The sequence below is a fragment of the Pieris brassicae genome, chromosome 1, assembly GCF_905147105.1.
Source record: "Pieris brassicae chromosome 1, ilPieBrab1.1, whole genome shotgun sequence".
Classification (NCBI taxonomy): domain Eukaryota; kingdom Metazoa; phylum Arthropoda; class Insecta; order Lepidoptera; family Pieridae; genus Pieris; species Pieris brassicae.
The window spans coordinates 11,863,342-11,887,717 of record NC_059665.1 but is presented as its reverse complement, the minus strand read 5'-3'; the positions used below and the strand labels follow the sequence as shown (position 1 = coordinate 11,887,717).

General features: G+C 50.6%; 1 protein-coding gene across 1 annotated transcript in view; it reads left to right on the top strand.

The window, feature by feature from the left end:
- LOC123712244 (E3 ubiquitin-protein ligase UBR4) overlaps positions 1–23,692 on the top strand; it is a 34,772-nt gene extending 11,080 nt beyond the window's left edge. The window contains exons 32-88 of the mRNA XM_045665289.1: positions 11–381; positions 453–617; positions 692–886; positions 956–1,140; positions 1,303–1,464; positions 1,550–1,682; positions 1,765–1,961; positions 2,033–2,275; positions 2,347–2,494; positions 2,572–2,705; positions 2,788–2,943; positions 3,011–3,097; positions 3,167–3,409; positions 3,476–3,656; positions 9,611–9,825; positions 9,901–10,048; positions 10,118–10,267; positions 10,336–10,510; positions 10,583–10,728; positions 10,807–10,979; positions 11,045–11,315; positions 11,401–11,577; positions 11,660–11,758; positions 11,828–11,987; positions 12,061–12,559; positions 12,639–12,742; positions 12,819–12,963; positions 13,039–13,230; positions 13,304–13,478; positions 13,552–13,686; positions 13,764–13,863; positions 17,085–17,304; positions 17,384–17,574; positions 17,650–17,756; positions 17,823–17,983; positions 18,062–18,202; positions 18,290–18,390; positions 18,464–18,573; positions 18,652–18,800; positions 18,870–19,208; positions 19,281–19,362; positions 19,440–19,577; positions 19,689–19,886; positions 19,954–20,144; positions 20,228–20,416; positions 20,508–20,676; positions 20,756–20,991; positions 21,075–21,195; positions 21,279–21,553; positions 21,629–21,763; positions 21,833–21,991; positions 22,074–22,256; positions 22,327–22,605; positions 22,683–22,858; positions 22,925–23,065; positions 23,134–23,320; positions 23,396–23,692. Coding sequence (XP_045521245.1) covers positions 11–381; positions 453–617; positions 692–886; positions 956–1,140; positions 1,303–1,464; positions 1,550–1,682; positions 1,765–1,961; positions 2,033–2,275; positions 2,347–2,494; positions 2,572–2,705; positions 2,788–2,943; positions 3,011–3,097; positions 3,167–3,409; positions 3,476–3,656; positions 9,611–9,825; positions 9,901–10,048; positions 10,118–10,267; positions 10,336–10,510; positions 10,583–10,728; positions 10,807–10,979; positions 11,045–11,315; positions 11,401–11,577; positions 11,660–11,758; positions 11,828–11,987; positions 12,061–12,559; positions 12,639–12,742; positions 12,819–12,963; positions 13,039–13,230; positions 13,304–13,478; positions 13,552–13,686; positions 13,764–13,863; positions 17,085–17,304; positions 17,384–17,574; positions 17,650–17,756; positions 17,823–17,983; positions 18,062–18,202; positions 18,290–18,390; positions 18,464–18,573; positions 18,652–18,800; positions 18,870–19,208; positions 19,281–19,362; positions 19,440–19,577; positions 19,689–19,886; positions 19,954–20,144; positions 20,228–20,416; positions 20,508–20,676; positions 20,756–20,991; positions 21,075–21,195; positions 21,279–21,553; positions 21,629–21,763; positions 21,833–21,991; positions 22,074–22,256; positions 22,327–22,605; positions 22,683–22,858; positions 22,925–23,065; positions 23,134–23,320; positions 23,396–23,617 — 10,264 coding nt within the window. The 3' untranslated portion in view covers positions 23,618–23,692. The remainder of the gene's footprint in view (positions 1–10; positions 382–452; positions 618–691; positions 887–955; positions 1,141–1,302; positions 1,465–1,549; positions 1,683–1,764; positions 1,962–2,032; positions 2,276–2,346; positions 2,495–2,571; positions 2,706–2,787; positions 2,944–3,010; positions 3,098–3,166; positions 3,410–3,475; positions 3,657–9,610; positions 9,826–9,900; positions 10,049–10,117; positions 10,268–10,335; positions 10,511–10,582; positions 10,729–10,806; positions 10,980–11,044; positions 11,316–11,400; positions 11,578–11,659; positions 11,759–11,827; positions 11,988–12,060; positions 12,560–12,638; positions 12,743–12,818; positions 12,964–13,038; positions 13,231–13,303; positions 13,479–13,551; positions 13,687–13,763; positions 13,864–17,084; positions 17,305–17,383; positions 17,575–17,649; positions 17,757–17,822; positions 17,984–18,061; positions 18,203–18,289; positions 18,391–18,463; positions 18,574–18,651; positions 18,801–18,869; positions 19,209–19,280; positions 19,363–19,439; positions 19,578–19,688; positions 19,887–19,953; positions 20,145–20,227; positions 20,417–20,507; positions 20,677–20,755; positions 20,992–21,074; positions 21,196–21,278; positions 21,554–21,628; positions 21,764–21,832; positions 21,992–22,073; positions 22,257–22,326; positions 22,606–22,682; positions 22,859–22,924; positions 23,066–23,133; positions 23,321–23,395) is intronic.
- Positions 23,693–24,376: the final 684 nt, after the last annotated feature.

Here is a 24,376-nt window from a genome sequence, read left to right as displayed (position 1 = left end):
TACGCCCCAGCTGCCAAGCCTTGGTGAAGCGCGAGAAGTCTTCGGGCGGCGGCCGCACCGCCGAAGAGGCGCCACCGGCGCCGTCCCTGCGTCGTCGCCCCTCCAGCCCCACGCCCGCCGCCCTGCTGGCCCCACCCAGGAGGCCTGTGCTGGCTCATAACATTCAGGGTTGCCGGAGCTTCCTGGCGAGCTACGGGAAGTGGGAGTGGTGCCTCGAGCGCGTGCGCACGCTGCTTTGCGCGCTGGCGGGCCCCGTGCGCGCCGCGTGCGAGCGGACGGCCGCGGTCGGAGCGCACGGCCGAGCGCAGAGGGCGCTGGCGCAACTCCATCTGGGCGAGAAGAAGTTCTCGCACACGGACTCGCTCATGCTGCCAACCCTAGGTACGTCTCCGTCTCTTTCGCGATCGGCGATCTCCGAGAACGGTCAGCGTGACGGTTGCTCTATCCGACAGGTTCTCAAGAAGGCGCGTTCGAAAACGTGCGAATGTCGTACACGGGAGAGAACGGCCAGACCATCAGACAGTTGATATCGGCTCACAAGCTGCGTCGCGTGGCCATGTGCTGCTTGGCTTCGCCGCAGGGCCGAAGGCAACACCTCGCCGTCTCGCACGAGAAAGGTGAAGATTATCGAACCTTTCGTGACGTTGCGATCGAGAAGGCCTCTCAAGATAATAGTCTTCGATCCGCACAGGCAAAATAACGGTACTCCAGCTGTCGGCCCTTCTCAAACAAGCGGACTCGTCGAAGCACAGGCTGACCTTGACCCGGCTGTCTTCAGCCCCGATCCCGTTCACCGTGCTCAGCCTAAGCGGGAACGCGGCCAACGAAGACCTCTTGGCCGTGTGCGGACTCAAAGAGTGCCACGTGCTTACCTTCAACTCTGGCGGTGAGCGCTTCTTCCAATCCGTTCGATCGAAAGTGACAACCGGACTAACGACGCGTCTCCCCGACACAGGAGCCGTGGCGGATCATCTGGTGTTGACGACCGACCTGGAGGCGAACAACTACATAATTAAAGCCATCTGGCTGCCGGGCTCCCAGACGCAGCTCGCGCTCGTCACGTCGAACTTCGTCAAGATATTCGATCTCAGCAAGGACCTCGACAGTCCCTCGCATTACTTCCTCGTGCCCAGCGGAAAGGTGAGGCGCCGTTTTTTTTTCTTTTTATGTAATAAGCGGTGATGTTAACGTCCCGCCCGTGGACACTCACATTACCAGAAGGCTCGCGAGTGCGTTGCCGACCTCTCGAGGATTGGTACGCTCTTTTCTCGAAGGACCCTAAGTCGAAGATATTGTTCTCAGGTCCGCGACGTGACGTTCGTGAACCAAGAGGGAGTGATGAACATGCTCTGCATGAGCTCGGCCGGTCACATCTACTGGCAGCCGCTGAGCGAGGAGTCTCGGGCAACCCTCGGCACCTTCTACGTCACCAACACCTTGGAAGTGTTGCACCCGGAGATACAGGTATACGGCGCACGCAAACGGAGGACGCGTCGGAAAAAGAGGCGCGACTCCCGATTTCCGGAATTAATTGGGTCTCTGTATGTAGGACGTCGCGGGATTGGTAGGCGGAGGTGGAGTTTCGATCTACTACTCGCACACTCTGAAGATGCTCTTCTTCTCGTACGCTCAGGGAAAGAGCTTTCTCGCCCCGCTCAACTCGGTCGAAGAGAGCGTCAAAGGTGTGTACGGTTTCTACCGAAAGTCGGTGACGCCGAGTGGAATGGCGGCAGTGTAATAATTATAACCCGTCCCCGCGTCCAGGCACCGCCATGATCACGGTGTACGGCGGAGGCGGTGGCCCCAAGGAGGGCGGCCGCGGCAAGGGCGGCGCCCAGTCTCTGCTGCAGTGGGCCGAAGTGCCCGGACACCCGGGCCTGCTCACGGCTCTGATGCAGGCCTCCAACAACCCCGTCGTGCTCATGCTCACGCCGTCCGGCATTCACGTGCAAGAGATCAAGGTTCGACAAACACCGACTCGGCGGTCTCCGTCGCCGGAACGAAACTAGCAATGATCGTCCGCCTCCCGCAGGTCGTTCCGGCCAAGGCGAAGATTACCGACATGGTGGCCGTGCGCCACTGGTGTGGCCCCGGCGAGCAGAAGAGCACGCTGATCCTGCTGTGCGAGGACGGCAGTCTGCGCATGTACGCCGCCGACCCCGCCCGGACGGGCTTCTGGCTCTCAGGTGCCGTGCAGCCCGTGCACGCGCCGCGCAGGCGCGCCCGTCCCGCGAGGCCCTCGCACGCGCACGCCGTCCCCCGAAAGCAGCACCAGGTACGCCGCCGGCGTCTCTGCCGCGCCTCGTAAAGCCGGCCTCGCCCTAACGTCGTCGTGTTTCCCGACAGCCGACGCCGAAGACGAGCGACGGCGCTCCCCAGTTCCCGATAGACTTCTTCGAGCACTGTCATGAGATGAGGGACGCCGAGTTCGGCGGCAACGACCTCCTGCAGGTGTACAACACGGCGCAGATCAAGCATCGGCTAAACACCACCGGTACTCCACCGTCGCGCTTCCTCCGACCTCTCTCGGAAGTCTCTCGGCGCACTCTTTGAAATAGATGACTTTTTCAGGCCTCTACGTCGTGTCGACCAAGATGAGCGGTTTCACAATGGAAGTCACCAACTCCGACCCCAACTCGGTCGTGTGCGGAATTCGAGTCCTGCTCGGCAGCCAGGACGTCGCCAGGACGCCTACATACATCGAAGTAATCGTCGGCCGTTCACTTCGTATCCATCGAGCTACCTCGAGTCCGACGACGACTTACGCCGTCTCTCGTCCCATTCCAGATATACGGAAGGGCAGTCCCGACTATGGTGGTTCGCAATCGATGGTTCGACGTTCCTCTCTCGAGAGAAGAGTCGCTGCAATCCGACAAAAAACTCTGCATCGTCTTCGGTCCCTCGCAAGATCCGGACGGCGTCACCATGGTGGATTCCGTCAAGGTGGGCTCGCGCGGTTCGACGATCGCGGCTATCGAAAAGACGGTAACGAACGCCGTGTCTTTTGCAGATCTACGGAAAGAACAAGGAGCAATTCGGTTGGCCGGAGGAGAACGAGGACCCGGCCGCCTGTCCGTCTTCCGGCAGAGTTCCTCAGGTGCGTGAACCGTCTCCGGTACGTTCGCGTGTCTCACGTCACGTTCGCTCACCGTCCGCGTTCGTGCAGGAAACCGAGGGCGCGGCGGGCAGCGCCGACGGGCCCGGCGCCGTGGAGCGTCTGGCATGCTCGGCTCTCGAGGCGCTGGAGCTGAGCGCCGGCACGGCCGTCCGACCGGCAGTCGCCGCCGGGGCCGACGCGGCCGCGGACGCCGCCGAGGGCCTGCTGTGTGTGCCCGCTTCGCCGGCGCTGCACGCGAGAGCCCAGTGCCTCCTGCGCGCCGTCTACCAGGGCGACTATCATCAGCGCAAGGTGGGTGCGAGCGGGCCGAGTTCGCCTCCGCCCGCTCCTTCGCGCCTGACGCTCGGATCGTTTCAGGACCGGGCCGTGCTGCGGTACGTGTGCGCCTCCCTCCGAGAGCTGCGCGACGCGACGGACGCTCGCAACGTGGACCCCGAGGCGTACTTCCGCCTGGTGCTCCTCGCCCGCTCTGTGGCCGTCGCGCGTCCGCACAACCTGGTTCGATTCACGGCGCCAACGCCCGAGAAGCCCGCCGACGGTAATTTCGTTCTTTGTGATTAGTACTCGTTGAGCGATAACATTCGCGTGTTGCCGCGCGTAGGCCAATACTAACAAATCTTATGACATCTAAACTGCCAATCTCATGATGTCATGATGTCAATGACAGCGAGAGAGCCATTACGGTGCTTTTGCCGTTTCCAAAATGTTACGTTTAAAGTTAAAAGAACATTTCTCATCAAAAAATATGGTTATTAACATGGGAGACTTACTATATACGTACGAGATGTTAGCCGTCAACCTACTAGGTTCATTCTGATAATGCCTTTGAATTGGTTTAAGGCGCTAATATTACCAATTTTGGACGGTAATTCATTAAATAATTGCATATTAATAGACTTCTTCAAATAATTTGTGAGCGGCTTTGGCAACACGAGTAAACTCGTTCGACGAGTATTGCGTGTCCACTACACTGTGTTTGATTACTACGGAGACACCAATTTTCAAGCGTCCACATCCACCCCCTGAATCTTCTACTACAACTGATTTCATGGAGTCCGAAACAACAAAAGAAAACAACTTAACTAGCAACGAAAATAGTGATGATGCTTTCGACGATAAATCTTCCCAATCCAGCTCAAACGAAGTTTACATATCCACTCTTGGGACAAAAAAAACTCAAACCAATTCTACATAGCGATCTGAAATCAATTGACTGGGATCACTTGGAAAACCTTACAACCATTTCCGGTAAAACGTATCCACTATCTGGAAAACAAGTTAAACAGTATCTCACACACACATGTGGAGTTAAAGACATATCGGAAATCACTTACAGTTATGCAGAAGAAATAAGTGCTTTATGGCATATTACATAATTACGTATTTCTTAACAATGGAAATTTGCCCGTTGCGCTAAGCTTAATGATAGTATAATATGCACGTCACCTGATATCTCCTTTTGTAGTGCCGATCACTTACTCGACTTTGAGTGGAACGTCAGTAACGAATCTCTTGGCAGTGATCACCACATTATTTCTTTTAAAACATTCGACAGGACCCAAAATAGTCCCGAACTAAAAAGGCCAATGTGAGGGATTAGATTACAGAGATAATGTACAATATAACTACAAAAAACTCATACAGGTAAGTGAAGAAAAGTGATAATAATAACATTTCATATATTATTATATGAAATTACACCCGGTTTTAACAATAAAAAATCCAAACCTAAACCTTGGTGGAATCCTGGTTTATCGAAAGCAGTAACTGAGAGATTACCTCGAGTTTCAGGAAATAACGCACTACGGTCGAAAACTTATTATTGCTAGAAAACAAATAAAACTTGCTAACTGGAATTCTTGGCTTTGGCTGAGGTTTGGAGGGAACTTAGATGGCTTGGCGAAAAAGAAAACAACAAATAATCATGTTTCAAAACAAAACTACAAAAATGTATTGATTACAACGAAGATATAGACTCAGAAAAATGTATAATTAATTCGTTGAATAAAAATTTGAAGAAGTTATTCAAGTCCAAGCAATGCAAAAATCTGAAGAAACAATGGGCCTAGACGCTAATAATAATAAATACAACGCGCAAGAAACGACTTCATAAATGTTATACAAATAAATTGTAAATTAATCTATAACATCTATAGCATCAAATAATGAAAGCTTTTTGGATATATCTGGAAATAGCTGCGATGGAACTTATCTTCTGAAAGAGAAATTAAATAGAATAGAAGTGGAATTAAAACTTGCGCAAAAAAAAAAATTAACTAATGTACTATTTGTAATATTAAAAACACATGCAAACTCAAGAAAATGCGGAATTCGCCTGCACTTCCAAATGTAAGGAGCAGAAAAAGCATATTATAAAAGAATTTGCTCCAAATATTGACAACCCCTCGCAGAATATTAAAGAGCTGTTATTCAAAACGACAATGACATGACTGGCAATAGAAAATCAACACAAAATAATAATATTTGGGGATCAGCAAGCTTGTGGTTTGACACATAAATTAATAAAATCAAGACTTAACATGATAAAGAACAATTACAATATTACTTCGTTTATTAAGACCCAAGCAACGAGTGCACAGGTTTTAAGTAGTTGTATTAGTGAAATTAATAAAACTATTGGTAAACCTAAAGACATTATAGTGTAATAATTGTTGCAAACGATAAACTACCTTCATCTCAGAATTGTGAAATGTGTTATATCAATTGCGACAGCTAAAGGAGTTTATAACTAATATACAATATAATACTCACTTATATGTAAAATTAATTAACATTGATCTAGAATCTATAATATCTAACTATATATATTACTACTACTTAAAAATACGCCACTCGAAGAACGATAAAAACACACCCTATCCTCATACAAAACACCTCTTCAACTTATGTGATGAAATAAACACGGAGATTGTGATCGATTGAGAGTAACACAAACTCAACACACTGTACAATTAAAAATAACAATTATCTTAAAATATCCGGTATATTATATTATAAATAAAACCAGCCTTCCAGCTGTAATTATTTTCGTAGCAACTAATAAGCAAAATAAATTAAGACTCGTCCATCAAAATATAGCAGGGTTACTTAACAAACAAGATTTAATTGATATAGCTATCACAGACCTGCAAAGAAATTTATGAAATGTAGACGTCATATATTTCACAGAAACTTTTATTAAGGGGTTAGAGGTAGTCAGAGGCACGAAAAAATGAGAATTTTCAGTATTTTTTTTTTGCTATTAAATCATGTTATTTTACAAAAGTAGTAATATGGTATTATTATACAATGTTTTGACTTGAAGTCACGAAAATTTAAAAAAAAAAATCAGTTTCAAAAAAAGGTTCTTGCGATGACAATCATAAGTCCTTGGAGATTCATCTAAAATTAATCGGATGAAAAAAATTCGTTTTATAAATAGATAATCCTGGGACTGATCGAAGGATTTTTTATTTTCAAAAATTAACAAAATGGCGGTCTCAGGAAATTGTTGTCTAGATTTTTTTTCAAATTTCAAAAATTTCATTGGTCTTAAAAAATAGAAATTTTTGAAATTCTCGTACAGAAATACGAATTATTAAATTACTTACATCGAGTTATCTATTCCTGAGCCATATAATAGTTCTTCAGCCATTGTGCAAGTTTCCAAAACATCAATTTGCTGTTGCCTACGAAGGGTACATCGTTTTCAGTATTTTGTTTCAGTTTTTTAGACGATGTACTCCGAACACTTTCATCACGTTCGGTCGTTTTTGGGTTAAATATATTTTTTCGTTTCTTTGAATACGACTTACGGATATTTTCAGATTTCCGAACTTCTCTCGAAACTTTTCTCGTATCACGTCTCATAATAAATAACTTCAAAAATAATATATTTTAGTAACGCACAACTATCGACTGCTCTCCGCAACTGCCACAGGCATACTAGTGATGTGGCGAAAAAAAATAATTTGTAGCACTTATACTACCTAGAAATTGTAATTATATATATGTAGGTATTTATTAGATATTAGACATAACGAAAAAAAAATGATTTTTTGAAAATTCTGACTACCCCTAACACCTTAAACAAGCGAGGAGGTTCGTGCGTCTTAATAAAAAATACAAGGAAATTTAGAACAACTTTCAAGTAAACTAATAAACATTATTTGGAGACTGGAACGTAGACATTTTAAGAAATAATAAAAGTTCCGGGGAACTTATCTCTATTCTTCAAAATAATAATTTACAAATTCATGTAATACGCCCAACACGTAAAACTCTTGCTTAGACTTAATAGTAAGTAACATAAATGACACACTCCACCTCCACTACTTGGCACTTTCTTTTACACTCGAAGAAAATGAAAACTTTAAAGATACTCCTAAGTACGGGTTTATATACAGACGAGAACTCAATAGGGAGAACACTAATACATTTATTAGGTATCTATCAAGCCTCACCGTCTCTGACGTATACAGCTGAAGCGCAACTAATGAAGCAACTCGATAACTTTAATGACACTATAATATTATTTTACAATTTATGTTTCCGATCTTAAAAACTAAAACTACATTCAAACCTATCAAGAATAGATTCTAAAGCGCTAAAAAAATTTTGTGTAAGAAAAAGAACGTTATACCTAAAATAATTTAAATAAGAACAATAAAAACTAAATCAATTTGCATAATATAACAAATACTAATCTATTTTTTAAAATGTAGACATATAAATCTCATCAGCTTGCTGATGCAGAATACATAAATTGCCCAAAAAACCAAAATAGAGCCGCCTGGAATGTAATTAAAACAAAAACACGAGACATGACATTTTATTCAGAAATAGAAGCAATTAATATCGACAACAAAACATATGGATCACCACATGAAATATGCAACTTATTTAATGACTATTTTACCTCACTGCCTATTAAAAATAATACAAACAATTTGCCAGAAGCTAAAATACCTCTAAATCATAAAAGTATTTTTCTTTCCGAAACGTGGGAAAAAATTAAAATTGTGTAAAATAATTATAAGTTTATAATAATACAAAGCTTCAATCCTAAAAGAAAGTGTTTTCTTTAAATTATTACATCGTTTAAAAATACAAAATCTACAGGATACTATAATTTGGATACCAAAACAAATCATGCTCATTATACCTACTACTACATAACCACTGACATACATAATTAATCTTTCGATACTAGAAGGAATCTTTCCTGAAAAACTAAAAATATCATGTATCAAACCATTACATAAAAATGGAGCAAAAACACAAATGACAAATTATAGACCAATAACTTTAATTCTCATATTATCTAAAATTTTCGAAAAAGTAATGTATAATAAAATAGAGAATTTCCTTTTATCATACGATATTTTTTTTAAAACAATTTGGCTTCAGGAAAAATTGTTCTACCGTGCTTTTGCCTAGTCAAACAAATAACTGAATGCTTAAATGATAAAATGCTTATAGGTTGCATATCTCTTGATATGACAAAGGCTTTGACTTTCTTTCTCTTTTATGTCATAAAATACTTTTAAATAAGTTGGAATGCTACGGGATAAGGCTAAGTTCACATTTAACGCGCGTTGCGACTTGTGTGAACAGAAAATTAAAACGTTTTAAAATGTTATTTTTATAGGATTCTGAAGCTACATCCCAAATCGCTGGCCTTTTCCGGACTTCATCAATTAGAATATCCATTTCAATATCTTGAGATTCACTCATTTTGAACTGAATACGAAAGCAAGTAAAAAAAACGTATAATCGCGATGGAAACGCGCGCTCACCTGAACAGTCTACGGTCGTCGCATACATGTCAAAGCGCAACGCACGGTCACCGCTCGGTGCGCTCATGTGAACAGTTGTATGAAAATACCACAATGTCTAGTCGCGTGATTTGTAAACGCGCGTCAAATTTTTGCCATCTGATCATAGCCTAAGAGGTAATGAAAAGTTGCCTTGAAAATAGAATGCAATATGTGGAAATAACAAAAAAACCTATTGATCCAATTTTAAGAAAAATCAGTACTGAACACCTCAAGGCAGTATTTTGGCCCCACTATTACCCACAACATACATAAATGACCTCCCAGGTGCTATACACTAGAACTAAATACTATTTGCTGATGACACACTTATAATAAAAAGAAAAATGAACAAGATTAAAAAAAACAACTTAATTACATTTCTGGACGACGCCATAACTAGATAAATTCAAATAATCTACAAATAAAAATGTCCTTGTTCGTGCATAGAAACATACATATTTTTAAGTCGAAGTAAGAAGTAGACATGGGGAGACTATTCTTTCTCCATCAAATCTTAAGTTCAAGGTTCACTGCCGAATACAGTGATAGATTTTTAAGTTACATTATGGACCCATTGAACCTAAGATCTGAAGGATTTATCAAGAAAACTGGTTTACCTACTGGACAGGTTGTCTAAGCGTTTCTGTCGTTTTACCGGCTCCTGAATTTATAGGCGACTGGTCCGCCCTGTGGAAGGGAGACGGGTCGGGCGACGAGCCGCACGCGTGCGTTCTGCTCGCGAGCGTGCTCTGGAAGTTGGCGGCCTGCAAGAGCCAGGCGCGAGGCCCTCCCGGCATTCTGTCTTACGGCTTGAGGCACGCTGAGCACACGTTGCACGCCCTGGCCGACATAATTCACGCGTTCCAACTTAACTCCGACCCGGAATGTGTGAGTACCGACGGAGGAGCTTTTGAACTTTAAATTGTCCAATTTCTCCGACGCTCTATTTAAAAAAAATCTCAGGTCGAATTCGGAAATCAAATCTATCTGTCGCTCCTCCTCGCCGAAGACCAGAACATCAGCTTCGGCGCGAAGGCGGCTCTCGTGCGAGTGCTGCGACCTCGGGTGAAGAGGCGACGCGTCTACATTCCGTCTCCACCGAACACACCCGGTAAGTCTCGACCGAAATCGCCGCACAACTCGATTCGTAGTGGGCAATGGGTCACCGTCGTGTCCCCAGGAGCCGGCTCGTCGACGAACGCGGCTCGCGCGAGCGGCTCGGCGTCCGAGGTCGCGGCTTCGGAGCCCGAACTCGGCGCTCGGCGGGAACCTCGATACGTGGACGTCGACGACTCGCTCGAACCGATGGTGCTGCTGGCGCCCGACGGAGGTGCGTCTCTCGCTCGATTGCGTCGATCACTACGGTCGGACCCGTATGACTATATTTTGACTCGACAGGTCTCGAGGCGCTGCTGGACATTCCGGCCGACGCGGACGACGAGACAATGGTGGAGCTGGCCATCGCGCTGTCGCTGCAGGAGCAGGAACAGCCACGGAGACAGCAGCCGCACACGCCAACGGCGCCGCCGCCGCCCGCGCCCGGCTTCAGCGACGCCAACGCCTCGCCCAACGGGTGAGAGACCGTCTCCCGCGACGATCTGTCGTCTGTCGAGCGACCTACGTTAAACGATCTAATACATCGCAGCTCGGACGACGAAGGCAGCACGGCGGCGACGGACGGCAGCACCCTGCGGACGTCGCCGGCCGAGGCCGCTGGGTCGGCCGGCGAGGAGAGCGGGGGTTCCGGCGCCGACAGCATCGGCGGAGTGTCCGGCCGCAGCAGCGTCTATGGTGAGCGACGAGTCCCCGTACACAGTGAGGCGGTGCGTTCGTGCCAGGTGTTCTGAGTCTGTCCGTCTCTCTCCCCAGCTGGGCCTTCGACTTCGTCGTCGCAGCCGGTGGCGTCCACGTCCCGTGGCCTCGAGGCGGAGAGCGAGACGCGCAAGCTGCACGCGCTGCGCCTGTCTCTGCTGTCCGCAGCGCTGGACGCTCTGCCGACCCTCAGGAACTTACCGGGAGTCAGAGCCATTCCGTTCGTGCAAGTGAGTCGCTTTACGTTTAACTTTGTAAAAAGCAATGGCCCCTCTCAAACCGGCCATATCCTCAGGTGGTGCTGATGCTAGCCGGCGACTTGGATTCGAGCGTCGAAGGGGACAGAGCGCTCCTGGATCTCCTGCTGGAGGTTCTGATCGGCGAGTTGGACATTCAGAGCGAGGAGCCCTCCGGCGAAGATCGTGACGCGAGACGTGACTTCCAGTTGGCCATCGCGAGGTTGGAGACTCTGGTCTCAGAACCGGAGTCCGCGGACGAAAGCGTCCCGCCCATCTACGAGAGGACTAATCGCAGAGAGCTGCAGCTCGTCATCATGAGACTGCTGAGTGAGTGACTTTCGCGCGACGAGTGCCACTTAACTAGCTCGCGACAATATTCAGGCGCGTACTAACGTATGGTTCGCGTATCCAGGCGTGCTCATGAGCCGGTGGAAGACGTGCGGGTCCCGGGAGCACGCGCCTAGCGCGTCGTGCGCTGCCCACGTGTCGCGATTGGCCGCGGCCGCCTTCGTGCGCGCCGGCGCCCCTGGCCACTGCTACGGCGTGCTGGCTGCGCTGCTTCCCTATTGGCGGCAGAAGAACAACAGCAGTGAGTTAACGGTTTTCTTCGATCGTTCTCGCCGTTCCGTTCCGAAATTATTATTTCTGGGCTATTGCCCCGTTCGGTTTAGACGCGGCCGCCTCGACTCCGACGCGACAGCTTCTCAAACCTCAACCGCCGCAGCCGCTGCCCGACATGCAGCCGTTCTTCGTCAAGGAGTATGTCAAGAGTGAGTAGATTTTCACGCTCGAATCTCTTCTCGAATCCTCCATGAAAACTAACGGTTTCATTCCGACAGGTCACGTGCTGGACGTATTCGATAACTACCCGCAGCTTTTGATGGAAATGGCTGTTCGCCTTCCGTACCAGATCCACAAGCACTGTGATCCGTCGCATTTTGATTCTCGCTGGCGCACTCTTCTCTGCGAGTACATGATGAATCCTCAGACGCCGCTCAGGTAGGTCAACGGAGACGGTATCTCTGCGTGCGGTCCGCGCTTTGCAATTTCTGATTCGATCATGAAATCCCAGGAAACAAGTCCGCAAGCTCCTGCTGCTCCTGTGCGACACTCGAGAACGCTATCGTCAGATTCGCGACGTGCACGCGCTCGACACACACCTGAACGCCGCGCGGGCGCTGCTCGCCACGGATCCCGCCTACGACAAGCTCGTGCGGCTCATGGAGCATCTCAAGGCGTGCGTGGAGATTGTGACCCCTCGCACGGGCAATTGGCAGCACGCGTGCCGCTCGGAGCGGCGCGAGACCTTGCCGTGGCTGCTGGGCGCGGCAAGGCGCCTGCACCCGCACGTGGCGCCCACCGTTCTGCAGCTGCTGCAGGCGGCGCTGTGCCCGCCCGGCGCTCAGCCCGCGCACGCCGCCCAACCGAACCAGGCCGGCGCCAAAGATGCCAAGGCGCAGCCCGAGTGGCCAAAACGCGAGCGCAGCGCCGACAGCGACGGCTACGTGTCGGACGCCTCCAAGTTTCAAGAGCAGAGAGTGCCCGACCTCGTGGCCCAGATACACAAACAGGTATCCGCTTTCGGACGAGCCGGGGCGGCACGGCCGCGAAGCCGCCGTTCGGTTGGCGCTCATTTGAGTTTATTTGCAGGTGTCTCAGGAAGAACTGAAACTTTTCGTGAAGGCCTTCCTTCTGGAGACCAATTCGACTGCGGTTCGTTGGCAAGCGCACGCCTTGCTGTTGGCCATTTACAAGTGAGTCGAAGTAAATATATTTTCGATCGATTCGATCCGATTGATCACGGGAAACGTCACGTAACGTCGTTTGCAGCAACTCGTCTCCGAATAAACAAGCATCTCTGGTCACGCTGCTTTGGAGTCTGTGGCCCACGCTGCCGCAGTACGGACGCAAGGCGGCGCAATTCGTCGACCTGCTCGGCTACTTCACGCTCAAGACCTCCAAGGTGGACGGCTCGGTGAGTTCAGGGCTCAAGACGGGACGGATCGAAGCACGCTTTCCGTTTCCGTCCACTAAAATGTGATTCGTACAGGAGTACATCGGCAGCGCGGTGGACCTCCTGCGCAACCAGAACCGTCTGTTGACGTCCCACGGGAACTCGGCTCTGTACGCGTCTCTGGGAGCGTACGTGGAGCTCGAGGGATACTACCTGGAGTCGGAGCCCTGTCTCGTGTGCAACAACCCGGAAGTGCCCATGGCCACCATCAAGCTGCCCACTATAAAGGTCTGTCGCGTCTCACGCTCTCGCACGATTCACGCGACGGCCTCCGAGGACTCATCTCGACAACCGTCCGCAGATCGACTCCAAGTTCACAACCACGACGCAGATCGTGAAGCTCGTGAGCAGCCACACGATCAGCCGCATCAGCCTGCGCGTCGGAGACATCAAGCGGAGCAAGATGGTGCGCGGCATCAACTTCTACTACAACAACCGCACCGTGCAGGCCGTGCAAGAGCTCAAGAACAAACCCGGTCGGTGCCCGCGCCCTCGGCCTCGCCCCCCTCTCGCGAGACGACACCTCACGGTCTCTTCTGCGCTTTTCAGGCATGTGGCACAAGGCCAAGCGCGTCCAGCTGCAATCCGGACAGACCGAAGTGCGGGTGGACTTCCCGCTGCCGATAGTCGCCTGTAACCTCATGATGGAGTACGCCGACTTCTACGAGAACCAGCAGGCCACCGGTTCGTGCGAACCCTATCAAAGTTTAAACCTCGCCGAATGCGCTATACGTAATACGCACGTGACCTTCTGCTCGCAGGAGAATCTCTTCAGTGTCCTCGCTGCTCGCAGTCGGTGCCTGCCAATCCCGGGGTGTGCGCCAATTGCGGCGAAAACGTCTTCCAGTGTCACAAGTGCCGGTAAGCTTTCTTTCTTCCCTCGTTCTTTACAATTCGTATAGATCTTTCTTTTCCCTTTTTGATTAGAAAATGTATTTTGAGAGAAAATAATTTCCCCCCAAAACCGGAAGTTAATATTTCAAAGGAATTTTTAAAAAACGGTCGACAAATTTTAAGTTAGTATACTTAAAATATACTACACACGATATACATATACACGAAAGATAGTTAGGTGAATTAATGTACAGGCATTAAATTAGGGAAGCCGTTGGAATTATTAACTCTTCAGTTAATCAGTGTGTATTTCTGAAAATAAATAAATAGTACTTTTGACTATACATAGAGATATATGATCCTATTGGATTGTGGATCTCCAAACACAGTCGCTTTTTGACATTTTATACAAAACATTTTGCCCAAAAGGCGTTACAAGCAATAGCATGGGGAGATATCCTTTAGTAGGTAAATCATCCGAGTGGTCATCTCATTAAAAAACATTGTTGTTGCACCAATTTCTTATCTCTGCAATCTTAGTATTGAGCAAGGTATCTATCTTTCCTGAATTACTCCCGACCCTTGCTAAAATTACAGAAAAAATCATTAATGTCAAATTACTGAATTATTTGGAAAAAGAATCTATTCTTGCCAACAATCAATTCGCATTTAGACATATTAGATCTACAGAAGATGCAACCGCTGGAATGGATGAGACCATAAGTTCCAAATTAGATGAAGGACAAAGGTGATTTGGTTTTTACCTGATCTAGCCAAAGCTTTCGACTCTGTTTCCAGGCCACAACTACTCGAAAAACTAGGAATTCGTGGAAATATCTTCCGTTGGTTTCAGTCCCATTTATCTAATAGACAGCATAGGGATCAATTTGATGGGTATACCAGTCAACTAGAAAACGTTTCATGTGTTTTGCCCCAGGGAAGTGTTCTTAGTCCAACACACTTTTTAGTGTACTTTAATGATTTATGCTCTCTCGACCTTCCTAATGTTAAACTCTTTTCCTTCGCTGATAACACAGCTATAGTCTTCTACTCACACTCTTTGGAACTTTAGCAAAACACAAACTTAGTTGATGAAGATTAAAAGGGAAAATAATTTACTTAAGTATTTACAAGTTTTTAAATTTTTCCACACTATCAATTAGAAGAGACCTAGAGGTAACGTTCTTCCGAGCAAATATTTTTCCGTTACGAATCCACAGAAACTCGTATCCCTTCTCTCTTGTGGCTACTCGAGCAGAGGCATGCAGTTTCTTATTTGCGGGTGACAGCTGTTCTGTAACGTATACGGCGTGCGTGCTCACTGCAATACCTAGATGCCCAGAATGCAGCTTTTATCGGGGATTCGCCTGATTAAAACGTCTTACGGATGCCAGTAGCTCGTCTCGCACTCGAGGGCTGATGAGTTTAACAGCGATGGAACGGGGCCTGCTGGATTGTTGGTCCAACTTTTGCACTCTATGGACATCTACTATCTCGGTGTCTTTAATCTCTCTTGATGTTACTTTTCCAAGCTGTTTGATGGTCGTCAGAAGATTTTCAGGTTTGAATTCAGGAACGCATTGAATTTCTATATTACAGGACCTTGATCGCTGATCTAGTGCATTAAGATGACTCCACAAAGCCCTGTTCTCTGCCTGAAGCGTTTCTATAACTTTTGTGTTTTCGCTTACTTTCTTATTTATACCTTCAAATTGTGATGAAAGATAGTTAAGTTTTACTTTCAGCTGCTCAAAATCCTCGTGAATTGACTTATTTTCCAATATTATCTGCTGCTTAACTTCTGCTAGAATTGTTGCAGTTGTCTCTTGGAGTTTGGCCTCTATGTACAGTTTAAGCTCATCCATGTAAGAATCACTTACACCGCTCAACGTTGAGGGTGAACAAACTACAGTACTCGGATTCTCTTGCCTTACTGGGGTGCTATCACCTTTCTTTTCTATACTTTTACAATTGGGACACTTCCAGTTTGCTTTTGCTTGCTTAGATTCTTTGTGAAAGTTCTCCGTTGTAGTACCCAAGCATTGGTAGTGATAGTGCCCAAAACACAGAGAGAGAGACATACTTTGTCTTCAATTGGCTTCACAATTTTGTTGCAAGCTTTGCACTTCATCCCGTTATTAATCTTGTTGAAGAATGAAAAGGTAACCGAGAAAAAAATAGTATATCCCTGCAAGCCTGTGCACTATGGTTTCGATGGCAACAATACGTAGATCTCCTTGTCGTCTTCTTTCTCTTAATACGTCTAAGACCAAATACATATGTTTTCACATATCGAAATCCAGCAAACCAAACCCTATCCCGCCTATCAAATTACACTCATGTTAGAACCTTCACAGCAACTGAAACTGTCCCCTACTTTTTTCTTTTTAATTTTATATCCGAGCTGAAAATGCATTTGGGCATCCCCTGCTCTCAAAGGTTGCAGGGGTACGTGGGACTCGACCCACGCCAAAATATCTGCTATTCAGAGACTGGGTGAACAATACCCACTAAAACCACCTCGAGTAGTTCCTACAAAGCTGCGTTACAGAGGCTCCGGGGTCGCTGTCGCATTCTACCGGGACAACGGTCCTCTCCTGGAACCCACTAAAACAAACAAATACCTGGGATTAATTATTGATTCATGAATTAATTAGTGATTAATGATTAATGAATGGCTTTGTTGGGGCCCTCAAATAAACTATTTATGTTTTCGAGTTTGCAAACTTATAAATGTTTTCAAACTCCTTAAAAAACCTTCTGATCCACATACAATCAAGATAGTGTATACCCATTATGCCAGTTCATATTATCTTACGGCATATCGGTCTATTACACAGGTTGATCGGTATGATCGCCTGGATTAGATTTATTTATAATCCAAGGATTCCATGTTATTATTACCACATGAAAGAAACGAATCCTTATTGTTATGGGTTCGTTCGTCTTATTGCTATGGTTTAAATGCACTTTTGACTATTATTCACCAACAATATTGGATTTTGTCAGCCAGGAGAGCTATTCGAAACGTTATTTTATGTCAGTCGTGACTTGAGAGTTTCGATTTAACTAGTGAATCGAAGTTGGAAATTATTTCAATAAAAATAACACGAATTAAGTTGTTAAGGTTGTTGTATGGACACTTATATCATTGGATTTATAATCGGAAACATGAACATACATTTACATAAGTTTCGCTTCTTATTAGTAACTTAATTATTTATATTCAACTTTTTTTAATATTTTAGGGCAATTAACTATGACGAGAAGGATCCGTTCCTGTGTCACGCGTGCGGCTTCTGCAAGTACGCCAAGTTCGATTACACTCTGATCGCGAGACCTTGCTGCGTCGTCGATTCCATCGAGAACGACGAGGAGCGGAAGAAGACCGTGCAAACAATAGGCACTCTGTTGGACAAGGCCGACCGCGTCTACCGCCAGCTGATCGCCAACAAGCCCCACTTGGAGGTGAGTCACCGCTTCGTTGAACCGCGTCGGTTCGCGCGATGACAGGAATCCTGAAGAGAACCTTCCCTCTGCTCCACAGTCGCTCGTGCACAAGATAAGCGAGCACCGCGTGGACGGTCGACCGGACGAGAACAGCAACACGGCGACCGCGACCTTAGGAGGGGGTCAGGTCAACCGCGTCATTCAGGCCCTCGCCCACAAGTACTGCGTCGAGAGCAAGGGGCACTTCGAGGACCTCTCCAAGATCATCCAGAAGGTGCTGGCCTGCAGGTGAGGCGTCGCTCCGTCGCTGCTCGCCCGCCCTTTACATCTCGTCACGTTCATCGTGTTCTACTTCTCTCGCAGGAAGGAATTGGTTGCGTACGACAAAGCTCAGAGCGAACGACAAAACGGCGAGGCGTCGCCCGCGTACTCCGTCCTCGCGCAGAACTACGACGGCGATCTCGCCAAGGGTAAGCCCTCGCTCGGTCCGCGCCCGAGAACGCACCGGAGGTGTCTGACGCCGTCCCCGTTCGCAGAGAGCGGCGGCTCGTGCTACGGGTGCTCGCTGTGCACGGCGGAGCACTGTCTGACCCTGCTGCGGGCCCTGGCGTCGCAGCCGGACAAGAGAGCGGCCCTGTGCGGCGCCGGCCTCGTGCACGAGCTCGTGCATCACAATCTGCATCGCGGCACGCCGCAGGTACCGGCTCTTCCTTCCGTTCCTTCCGTTTGTCACTACAAGCGATTCCGTCGAGTTACACGCGCCTCTCGCCCACAGAGCCAGGAAGAGGTGCGCGCCTTGATCTGCCTGGTGACGCGTGACAACTTGGCGGCGACGGAACGCCTGTGCACTTTGCTGACGCAGCGCATCACTCTGTCGCTCGTGGGGCACGCCGCCTCGCAGGACCACAACAACTCCGTAAGGAAGTTCCACCGCTCTCGATTTCGCATCGTACGCTCGATCGTCCGTCTCGCGGGATGACTTTACTCTCTTTCCCTTTGTCAGGTGCGGCCCCTGGTTCTACTCCTGGGATCGCTGGTCAAAGTACAGGACTCGATCGAATGTTGGGAGGTGAGGCTCCGCTGCGTCGTGAAGCTGTGGGTCTGGTGAGTCGGCCGCCGAGTCATAAATTAGATTTCGCCCAACGGGTCACGTTTAATAATATCGACACTCGAGCAGGTGCTGCCCGAAAGTGAGCGAAGTGGCCGGGATCCCGCCGGCCGCCCACTACATCCTCAAGGACGAAGCTTTGGCCGACATGCCCGGCATCAACACCTGCTCGCCCAACTGTGAGTGTTTCGCGTCGCCGCAGTCGTCGCTCAATTGTCTTGACGTATCTTTAATGGAGCGTACGTTTCCCTCGCCAGCTCACCAATTCGCCCTCCAACAAGTGGCCCTGCCTTGCCTGCGCTACATGCAAGAGCTGATGGCTCCGCTCGCTGCCTCGCCGTCCCCCGCCCCGTCCGCCCTCTCCGCCGCGGCCTCCGCGACGGACGACCGAGTCGAGGAAGTCAAGGTACGTGTCGTCGAATTGTTTCGTGAACGCAGTCGCCGGTCGACCGTAACGCCGGATGCTTGTCCGCAGGAGGGAGACGAGCCGCCGAATCGAACGGGCGACCTCGTCGTCGACCTGGCGGCGTGGCTGGCCGGCCGAGTATCGCAGAAAGAGTGGCGCAGCCTGGCCGCGCCGGAAGCCTCGCCGCCCGCCGACTGCGAGTTGCCGTCGAGAGACCTGCGCCTGGCCCGCGAGTGCGTCGGCCGGTGGAGGCGCCGGGTGCTGCTCGGCCGCGGCATGCGGCGCGTCAGCTTGTCCGACGGCAGCTGGCTGCGGCCCGTCATGTTCGACCCCAGCTCACGCATCGCGAGAGACACGGCCTGCCGGGTCGTCGCTTCGCTCTGCGACTCCTACGAGCGGACCAAGGCGGTGAGTTCCCCGCACCTCGGCTACGGCGACCCCCGAAAAGGAACCGGATGGCTAACTGTCTTTTCGTCGTAGGTGCTGATACTGCTGACGAGCTTCCTGCCCGAGGTGGGCGCTGCGGGGGAGGCGAGCGAGCAGTTCCTTCAGCTGTATCAGCGTACGTACATCGCTTTCGTGTAGTCGCGGCCGGGTTTGTCGGATCGGATGTTAAACGTGGCATCGTTAATTCGTCAGGTCTAGCCGCGAAGAGCCCGTGGAAGCAGTTCCTGGCGCTGCGGGGCGTGCTGCAGCAGATAGCGGATCTCATGACTGACGAGATCGAGCAGCTGCACCGCCTCGAAGAGACCACGCTCACCTCGGACCTCGCTCAAGGTGCCTTTTCCGTCGTCGGTTGCCGGCATATTAAATAATACTTCTTCATTTATATTAATGATAATTAATTGTATCATTAATATAATGATTTATTGAATCGTCGTCGTATAGGATACGCTCTTCAGCGTCTCACGGAGTTGTTGGCGATGTTCCTGGAGGAGCCGGGGGCTCGGAGGGCGTACAAAGGCCGGCTGGTGGGAGCGGTTCTCGGGGGCTACCTCTCTCTGCGTAGGCTGGTAGTGCAGAGGACGCGCCTCACCGACGACACGCAGGAGAAGCTGTTGGAGCTGCTCGAGGAGATGACCACTGGTCGGTCACACATTGCTTTCGCCTCGCACATCCACAATTCGGGGTATAATTTGTATCGGTCCTTCAGGCACCGAAGCGGAGACGGCCGAGTTCATGGCGGTGTGCATAGAGACCGTGCAGAAGTACCCGCTGCACGATTACCGCACTCCGGTGTTCATCTTCGAACGGCTCTGCTCCATCATCTACCCGGAAGAAAACGACGTCGGCGAATTCTTCCTCACTCTGGAGAAAGATCCGCAGCAGGAGGACTTCTTGCAGGTCGGTTCCTCCTCTCGCTTCGCCCATTAGTTTTTCCGATTAAACGGGAGTCGGCGCCTCTTTCACGGCAAGGCTCGTTGCAGGGCCGCATGTTGGGCAACCCGTATTCGTCAGGAGAGCCGGGCATGGGGCCTCTGATGCGTGATGTCAAAAACAAAATCTGCACGGACTGCGAGCTCGTGGCTCTGCTCGAAGACGACAACGGCATGGAGTTGCTCGTCTGCAATAAGATCATGTCCCTGGACTTGCCCGTGAAGGATGTCTACAAGAAGGTCCGTATTTTTATACCGAATTCTTTTAAAAACAAATGTTTGTCCGTGTTTACTAAATCTACTTCCAATATAAAAATGTATATAATTGAAGGTGTGGTGCACGTCGGGAGAGAGTCTGGACGCGATGCGCGTCGTTTACCGTATGAGAGGACTTCTTGGAGACGCCACCGAAGAGTTCGTGGAGACGCTCAGCCAGACCAACGCCGAAGCCGTCGACGACGAACAGACGTACCGCATGGCCAACGTGCTGGCGGACTGCGGTCGGTACCGGGCACCCTCCGGCCTCCTCTCGCTCCGTCTCCTCGGCGGACGTAGTGAACGTCTTCTTTTTCCCATCAGGCGGCCTGGAGGCGATGCTGCGTCGCTTGGCGGCGATTCAGCGAGTGGGCGGTGCGCGGGCCCTCGTGTCCACGCTGCTGCGCCTGCTGAGCCTCTGCGTGCGCGTGCGCCGCTGCGTACGCGTGTTGACGAGCACGGACACGCGCGCCCTGCCCGTCCTCTTGCACGCGCTCACGCTCGCCGCTGCCGAGGAGAAGGACATGCCTAGGGCCGAGCTCGTGCATCAACTGCTCGAGGTGACGCCTCGCGAAAGCGTCGAACGATCGCGGATGCCGACGGCGCGGAACTTTTTCTAGATCGTGGAATTTTTTCGTTTCAGATAATGGAGCGCATACTCACCGTGGCGGCCAGCGAGAGCTTGGAGTCGTTCCTGCAATTCTCGCTGACGTTCGGTGGACCGGAACACGTGCAGGCCCTGCTCAACTGTACCGAACTGACAGGTGGCTCATCTCACTCTTTCATCGGTGAATAAAAGCTATTCTGGCAATGATGGACGGTAATAATGAATCGAATAAATCTACAGCCATCCGCAACAATTCCGTGTCTCTCGGCCACCTGATGCGCGTTCTGGCCGCGTTGGTGTACGGCAACGACCTGAAGATGGCGATGCTGGTGGAGCATTTCAAGCCGGCGCTGGAGTTCGAGCGCCTCGACGCCGAGCAGTGGGGCGAGCGCGAGTTCCGCATCGAGCTGTTCTGCGCGCTCTGCGCCAACGTCGAGAGAAACAGCGTCGGAGGCACGCTCAAAGACTACCTGATCTCGCTCGGCGTCGTCCGCGACGCCTTGGACTACATAGTGGTGAGTTGGCGACTCGAGCTTTTGTGCTTTCGTTCTCTCTCGAATCGACGCTCACGAACGCTCTCGCCCGCACAGAGACACGCGCCGTGCGTGAAACCGACGCTGGTCTGCACCGACTCGGACGAGCTGAAGGAGTTCATAAGTCGTCCGGCTCTGAAGTTCATCCTGCGGTTCCTCACGGGCCTGGCCTCCGACCACGAACCGACTCAGGTGAGACATCCATCGGACCGACGTGCTCGCGGTCGAGAGCCGACGTCGTCTAATTCCCGATCGGTACAGATGCTGGTGTGCGAGAAGGCGATCCCGATAGTGCATCGGCTCGAGCAGGTGTCCTCCGGGGAACACGTGGGCTCCCTGGCCGAAAACCTTCTTGAGGCGCTCCGGTCGCAGCCGCAGTGCGCCGACAGGGTGCGGCAAGTGCGGGAGTTCACCAGACAGGTACCGCGTCAAGAGATCTCGCCGATCGCGATTCTCTATAACCGTTCTCGTCTAAAACTCTCGACCCGGCGGCCGTCCACAGGAGAAGAAGCGCCTCGCCATGGCGGTCCGCGAGCGGCAGCTGGGGGCGCTGGGCATGCGCAGCAACGAGCGAGGGCAGGTGACGGCGCAGTGCTCGCTCACGCAGCAGGTGGCCGACCTGGCCGAGGAGGCCGGCGCCGTGTGCTGCATTTGCCGCGAGGGATACAAGTACCAGCCCACGAAGGTCCGCCCGACCCGTTCGCCGCTCACGCGGGGAGCCCCGTCGCCTCAATGACGAGCGTCTCGCGTTACAGGTGCTGGGCGTCTACACCTACACGAAGCGCTGCCCCGTGGAGGAGGCGGAGGCGCGCGCGCGCAAGACCCTCGGGTTCACGACGGTCTCGCACTATAACATCGTCCACGTCGAGTGCCACATGGCTGCCGTGAGGCTGCAGCGGGCCAGGGACGAATGGGAGAGCGCCGCTCTGCAGAACGCCAGCACTCGCTGCAACGGCCTGCTGCCGCTGTGGGGACCCAACGTGCCCGAGTCGGCCTTCGCCAGCTGCCTCGCCCGACACACCACCTACCTGCAGGTCGGTCTCTCTCGGACCCCTCCGACTCCCGCTCGCGCTCCGCTTCGTCCCTCTCCTAACCGCGATTCTCTGCGCAGGAGTGCACGGGCCACCGCGACATCGGCTACCAGTGCACGGTGCACGACCTGAAGCTGCTCGCGTGGCGCTTCGCTCGCGGTCGCACGTTCCACGACGACACCGGTGGCGGAGGTCCGCTCTCCAACATGCAGCTGCTGCCGGCGCTGCTGCACATGGCGCTCTATGTCATGAACACGTGAGCGTCTCGACCGATTCCCCTCGAGCGTCCCCGGACAATCTCTAACGGCGCGCTTCTCCGCAGCACCCGCATGGCGGCTCGCGAGGCCAACGCCGTGGACGAGTTCCTGTCCTGGACGCCGGTCAAGCGCCTCGAGTCGGCCCACGAGGCGGAGGGCGCCCTCTACTACGCGACGCTCGCGCTCCTGGTCTGCCCGCCCGCCGAGTGAGTACGCCCGGGCCTCGAGCGGGATGTGCGATCGATCGGAAGGTTGACGTCGCGCGTGTCGGCAGGTGGAGGCGCAACCGCGTGGAGGTGCTGCGGCGGCTGCTGATCACGGGGCAGGCGCGGAGCGTATCGGGCGGCGTGCAGCTGCACGCGCTGACGCCCGAGTGGCGCGTCCCGAGGCCCTGGGCCGACCTCAAGGCCTTCGCCGTGTTCGCCGCCCTCGTCGACCAGCTCTACGGGGTCATGTTCAAGGTGAGACTCTCCGCGTCCGGCCGACTCGTCGGCGGCCGTCGCCTTCGTTCTGCTGACGCGCCCGTCGCTTCGCAGAACGTGTCGGCGGCCACCGCGGAGCAGTGGCCCGTGAAGCTGGCGGAGTACATCCGAGTGAGCGACGAGGCGAACGCGAAGGCCGCCGAGCGCATCGTGGCGACGCTCACCGAGGAGCTGCTGCCCTGCACTTCCTTCGCCGAGTTCTGTGACGCGGCCGGCCTCCTCGAGGACGTCCCCGACCCGGACGCGTTCCTGTCGACTCTCTTCGACGAGCTCTGAGAGTGAGGCCGAGACCTAAATTGTCCGCGTGTTTATATTGTTTTCTGTTTTTTCATAATATAATGTTTACCTTCCGACGAGTGTTTCATTTAATGGAAAGGGGGACCGGCTCCGATTTCTTAAGTCGGTGATGGGTGGGATGCCATATAATGCTAATACAATATTGTCTTAGACTTACAACCGAAACGATCGGCACTCCGTTTAAGAAGTTCATACTTTACTAACTTGAGATATAAACGTTAATTTTCTGTCAATACTTAATACTTGCAAAAAACAGTTTTTATACCATTTATCCCCTAAAAATAATAAATGTGCAATTTTAAGTAAATATGAGGCTAGGTAAAATTTTCATACCTTTTAATCTCTGAGCGTTCGTAGGGCAAACGTCGACTTGCTATACCTATTTAAGGTAATTAACGGACTTGTTGATTGCCCAGAAATTTTAGAACGGTTATCCATACAAGTTCGGGTTGGGAGTCGTTTGTACAATCGAAGATGTTTTCACATCCCACATTGTCGAACAAACGTTGCCAGAAACTCTCCAATTAATAGATTGTCGCTACCATAATGACAGAGTTTGAGAGATAGATTGCACAGAGTTTTGACATCTTTCATGGTTCTCTGGCCTCAGCTAAGAGTAGAATTAGGGCACAGTACCGATAATTTATTTTCTTGTTTCAAATAGTTTAATTCTTTTATAGTTTGTGTTTCAGAAATTTTATGGTTGTTTGTATTAACACTGTATATTGTATCTACTTG